At 32.0% G+C, this 6,020-nt stretch overlaps 1 protein-coding gene across 1 annotated transcript; it reads right to left on the bottom strand.

The window, feature by feature from the left end:
• Positions 1 to 921: 921 nt before the first annotated feature.
• Positions 922 to 5,567, bottom strand: LOC120355818 (intersectin-1-like). The gene is made up of 3 exons (XM_039444537.1): positions 5,416 to 5,567; positions 3,540 to 3,718; positions 922 to 1,288 (listed from the first exon to the last, which is right to left on the bottom strand). The coding sequence occupies exons 1-2, from the start codon at positions 5,555 to 5,557 to the stop codon at positions 3,570 to 3,572; spliced, it is 291 nt and encodes a 96-aa protein (XP_039300471.1). The 5' UTR covers positions 5,558 to 5,567; the 3' UTR covers positions 922 to 1,288; positions 3,540 to 3,569.
• Positions 5,568 to 6,020: the final 453 nt, after the last annotated feature.

Below are 6,020 nucleotides of genomic sequence, written 5' to 3' on the forward strand. Positions count from 1 at the left end.
AGATTCTTCATGGTATGTTGATCTAGTAAAACAAACATTTTCTGAAACTATCAATTTTGAGAAAGTTATCCAATTTACCAAAATTGACCAAAATAACTCAACTAAAAGTTATTTTTGTCATTTTTTAGTAAATTAAATAACTTTCTCAAAATTGATGGTTTCAGAAAATTTTTGTTTTACTAGATCAACAATACCATGGAGAATCTATCCTCTAAATCTCATGGATATATCTCTTACCGTATTTGAAATGTTCTGTCCCAAAACTTTAAACTTTAGGCGCTCATGTCTCAAAATTAATGATCGGAAAAAAATGTTTTCCTGAGAAAACTTTTTAATTTTGATAGCTTGATAGTATACAAATAGGAAAACTTTGAAAAATAGCACCAGGAGGAAAACGTTTTCTCAGGAAAATATTTTTTTCCGATCATTACTTTTTGAGATATGAGCGCCTAAAGTTAAAGTTTGGGACAGAACATTTCAAATACGGTAGAGATATATATCCATGAGATTTAGAGGATAGTATCTTCATGGTATTGTTGATCTAGTAGAACAAAAATTTTCTGAAACTATCAATTTTTGAGTAAGTTATTCAATTTACTAAAAATGACCAAAAATAACTTTTAGTTGAGTTATTTTTTGTAAATTGGATAACTTACTCAAAAATTGATGGTTTCAGAAAATTTTTGTTTTACTAGATCAACAATACCATGAAGAATCTATCCTCTAAATCTCATGGATATATCTCTTACAGTATTTGAAATGTTCTGTCCCAAAAATTTAAACTTTAGGCGCTCATATCTCAAAAAGTAATGATCGGAAAAAAATATTTTCCTGAGAAAACGTTTTCATTTTGATAGCTTGATAGTGAACAAATTGAAAAACGTTGACAAAAATCTCACCAGTAGAAAGTTTATGTTTAGCTTTTGCACACCCTTAAACGGTTAAAACCAATGTATCTATTCTACATTCCTTGGTTAAAACCGTTTGCAGTCATCAGATTTTATAAAAAAAAGCTTATAGAAAGTTTCCAAGACAACACACTGTGTACAATGTGTGATGAGGTAAACTGTAATTTAGTTTGGATAAGTACGGTGGTTCGTGAATCAAGAAAGTGTTTTCCAATGAGAAATGAATGACATTGAGCCAAAGGAGATCCTTCAGAGGCTTTTCAACTCCGCTTACCGTAAAGCAAGGTACCGTAGTTTTTCTACTTCGTTCACCCTTAAGGCATAAGGTGCTGCCCGACAAACGTTGTCATCTTCTATTTTGATTGAACTTAATTCTCAGCCTGAAACACACGACAGACAATACTTGTTAAACAAGTCGAGAGATGAGACTCAATATTAATACGCTAAAGCTGCGTTTACACCAATGCTGTTATTAACAAAATGTTTTTTTTTGTCCTTATAGATTCTATTAGATTGAACATAACTTATCATACACATGATGAACATATGTGTTTGTCAAGTTCCGTCTAATCTAATAGAATCTATAAGGATTAATTTATTCAACATTTAGTTAATAACTTTGGTGTAAACGCAGTTTATGGGCCGGTTTCCGAGCTCGGGATTTAGGTAAGTTCTAGACTTTAAACAGCTGGAGTCAGAAAATTGGCTTTCCAAAACGGGACGTAGTCGCAGTAAATAGTCGAAGCAAAATATATATTTATTTTCTCATTTCTATGAATGGAAACGTTTATCCTTGACGTAATGAAACATTCCTAAATGATTCAAAATAGCTTAAACTTTACACTATTTTCTCTTCATTTTATTTTGTGTTCAATTTTCTAGTTTTTCGAAATTTAATTTAAACGTGACTTGACTATGACTACCACTACGCCCCGTTTCGGAAAGCCAATTTTCTGACTCCACCTGTTTAAAGTCTAGAAAATAGCTAAATCCCGAGCTCGGAAACCGGCACTAAATTTATAAAAAGTATATTTTAGAGTATAGGCTAATACATACAATAAAAAATACATTAATTCAATTGAGAAGTGAATTCATGCATTATCTTCAAAATTAAAAATGTAAAACTTGACTTAATCCAATTAGACCCAATAACCCCATTTTTGATAGAATCATGCGAATATAAATCCACAATTTATAGTTTTAGTTCATAAAATCATATGAATACACTAATATATGATCAAAATTAGAATCTTTCAGCAGTATTTATTTATTTACTTCATATCACTTGAAAATGGCATCAATGTCCGAAATATGTTGTGATTAAATAATTCAAAAAGGGTACTGAGATTTTTCTTTTTTCTTTCTATTTCTATAAAAGTAGCCCTATACAGAAAGATATAAATTAAAAATGTAAGAATGTTTATTTTGATTGTTTGGGCTTTTTTCAAAATAATAAATCTTTATTAGGCTATATCAGATCACACATTGGTTAAAGAATTTTATATTTATTTCTTAAATATGTGTAACGCTAGTTCGCCTCCATGGTGCACATTGGGTAACGCTAAAAATGGACTAGCATATAATGGCGGTCGGACAAACTTATGTTCTCCTGACCAAAAACTACACAACCTCTTGAAGAAATTGAAAAAATATAGTGTATATGTAGACATTTGACACTCATGAGCTTTATATGTGTTGTGTATCTGCCATATGCTAAATAAATATAAATTGGTTCAAGAACAAGATAATAAGCCGTTACCCTTTAAACACAAACCCTTTAATCTATTCTTAACCTGTATGTGACTGATAGACGTGAAGAAGTGATTTGCAATATATTTGTATAATTATATAATATTATAATTTTTGTGAATAAAGCAACATACTCCAACATACTCTCAAAATTGGACAAAAATCATAAAGTGTAAACAAAACCTATTTTTGGACAATCTAAATTTGGGAAAGGAGCATTTTTGGCTTTAAGCCTGTTGTTCCTTTCCCAATCATTCATAGTTGAGAATTATATTGTATGTAACAATGTATAAATAAATAAATAAATAAATATTTTGAATAGGAATTAATATTGTGAAATTTCTCCGTAATTGTTATAATCAATGCCATTATCCACATTTATTGGATTTGTATACAGGACTGAAATTTCGTGTTGAAGCAAACACAGTACATCAGCTGAGCTGAGGATGTGTTGGTTTCAACATGAAACTCCAGTCCTGTGTACAAACCTAATAAATGTGGATATGACCAAGATGAAACTGTGTTTTTTCAACATACTTCCAACTTTGAACTTTCATATGAGCTGGACACTGAATGAGCAATGTCTCATTGCTACTTAATTAGATTGGTCTGGAAGAACAATATTTGCACGGAAACCTGGTACAGATGTGTAAGTAGAGAGAATTAATAGGTCCATTGATAACTCACGTAATGATAATAACTGTCAGATTGAATGAATTGTAATTATTGAATAAATTGTAGTATTGGAAGAGTCGTCCATTGATATCTCATCTAATGATAATAATTGTACGATTGGATGAAATATTGTAATAGCAAATCAATTCCTGAATTGTTTTTATGTTAATTTCGATTTAATCAGGTTGAATAACTTGGCTGACTGACCTTGTTCGTTGACTCGATGAGAGATGTCTTTCATTTTTCGAATAAAACCAGACTTATTTTGAGGGAGATCTGTCCAGATTCGACTTCATACAGAGGTAGCCACCGGGTGATTGGTCCTGGTGTATCCCTTGTCACATCCAGTATATCACTCACTCTCAACTCAGTTCTTCCCAAAAATTCTGCAAATAACCACATTTTTTATAATTTATTCAATTACTCACATAACACACTTCCAGAAAAGTACCGCAGGTCAATCCCAATACATGCCAGTCTAATTTATACGACAGTCCAGTGTAGCTATTTATGTGTCATTTTAAAACGATTAATGACTACGTGATGTGACGACATAAATAAGGTGATGAGAAATCATTCACGATGGACACAGTCTGTATGTGAACTCAAGTAACATTGAGAACTGAACTGTTGAGTGTTTTTTCAATCAATATAATATAAATGATATGCTTTTTGTAAAAATAGAGAAAACAACTTGAAAAGACGTCCATTGATAAAATATAATGATGTAGCATTAATAACACAACTGTTGAGTTTTGATTACAATTGATAATTATACTATTATCGAAATGAGAACATCCATTGAACCAGTTCAATTCAATAAACGGGGAAAGTGATAAATCATGTAATTATAATAATCGTAGAGTGAATGGATCGTAATGATTGAAAAAATCGTAATATTGTAAGAGTCAACCATTGATAACTCATCTAATGATAACAATAAATTGTAAGATTGAATGAATTGTAATCATTGAATAAATCGTAATATTGGAAGAGTCGTTCATTGATAACTCATCTAATGATAATAATTGTACGATTGGGTGAAATATTGTAATAGCAAATCAATTGTGATCTATTTTTATGTTAACATAGATTAATATTAGTTTATCAATAATCCATTGTAGTGTCTACTTTGAAAAGTCTTTTGGTGGGTTATATTATATTGTTTTAATTTAGTTCATAGGATAATGTCATAAACTACCTTTGTAACAACTTGTAAAGTTGAAAATGCTTCATAAAGCACCCCCACTTTCAGCTCCCCAACAACTTCCCACCACTGGCCACCCAACTGTTCAAGTCAAGCGCCGCCACTGATGTGTATGATAAGTTATGTTCAATCTAATAGAATTATAGGATTAGGTTTTTAACATTTTGTTAACTAGTAGTTCTGTGAACAGTAGACCTCGCGCTCAGAAAGTTACATTGACCTGTTGTTGTGTTTTCTCAAAAATAATAAATAGTTTATCAATTTAAAATGTCTAGAGAAAATCCTAAATGAACATAGAGCTTTCTGTCCTATCGTACCGTGACGTGTCGTCCGGAATGTGAGTGAGAGCGCTGTTATCAGGTCTGGCTGCAACTATCTACAACGTTGATGGAAAGATACATTTTCAAGATGTCAATGTTTTTGAACGGGCGTATTATAGTCCCTAGTTAGCTGATTTATGATGAATAATTATATAGTCTGATTTTTACTCTAATATTGGCGAATGAAGGCGGCTCCATTTTCCTTTATATTATCCTTAAATGCAAAATTTCCAAAAACCTTGTATATAGTCGACGCGCATTTAAAAAGGAACATACCTGTCAAATTTCATGGAAATCTATTACCGCGTTTCGCCGTAAATGCGCAACATATAAACATTAAAAATTAAGAAAAATGCCAAACCGTCTACTCTTGAATCTTAGACCTCACTTCGCTCGGTCAATAACTTTGGTGTGAACGCAGCTCAAGACTGAATCATGATGAACAAGTCCGCAAGTTTACAGTATGCATGATACACCATCTTTTGTTTATGAACCGGAATAATTCGAGTCAACAGTGATTACATGTGACAGAAATCAGGTTATTGTCTGTACTGACCATCAGGCGAATAGTGTCCCTTGTCGAATACAGTTACACAGAGCACATCCTCCATGACGTCTTTGACAAGGAACTGCATCGACGCATTCCACTTGGGCTCGGTGGGTGACGTGAGGGGGGTGCGGTGCTCCTGGGAGCCCATGCTCACTTCACAGAAAATCCGCGCTTGCCTAGGAAACACAATACACAACAATCAAAACCTTGCCTCAAAAACGAATTAAATTGGACAAAAATTAAGCGATTATTTGAGTGCATCATAACACATGTAGCCTACAATAACAAAATTATCGAAGTAAAGCTGCGTTTACACCAAAGTTATTAACAAAATGTTAATAACTTAATCCTTATAGATTCTTCAGATGACGTAACTTATCATACACATGTTTGACCATATGTGTTTTGTCACGTTCCGTTCAATCTAATAGAATCTATGAGGATTAAGTTATAAACATTTTGTTAATAACTTTGGTGTAAACGCAGCTAAAGTGAAATAATACAAATAAAAAATGTATTAATTACTAGTGTTAAATAATTTTCCTTTTTCTCTTTATCATTTCATTCCTTTCAATTAATTTTCTGTTATTCTCCTTTTTTATTATTCTCTA

The sequence above is a fragment of the Nilaparvata lugens genome, unplaced genomic scaffold, assembly GCF_014356525.2.
Source record: "Nilaparvata lugens isolate BPH unplaced genomic scaffold, ASM1435652v1 scaffold4924, whole genome shotgun sequence".
Lineage (NCBI taxonomy): Eukaryota > Metazoa > Arthropoda > Insecta > Hemiptera > Delphacidae > Nilaparvata > Nilaparvata lugens.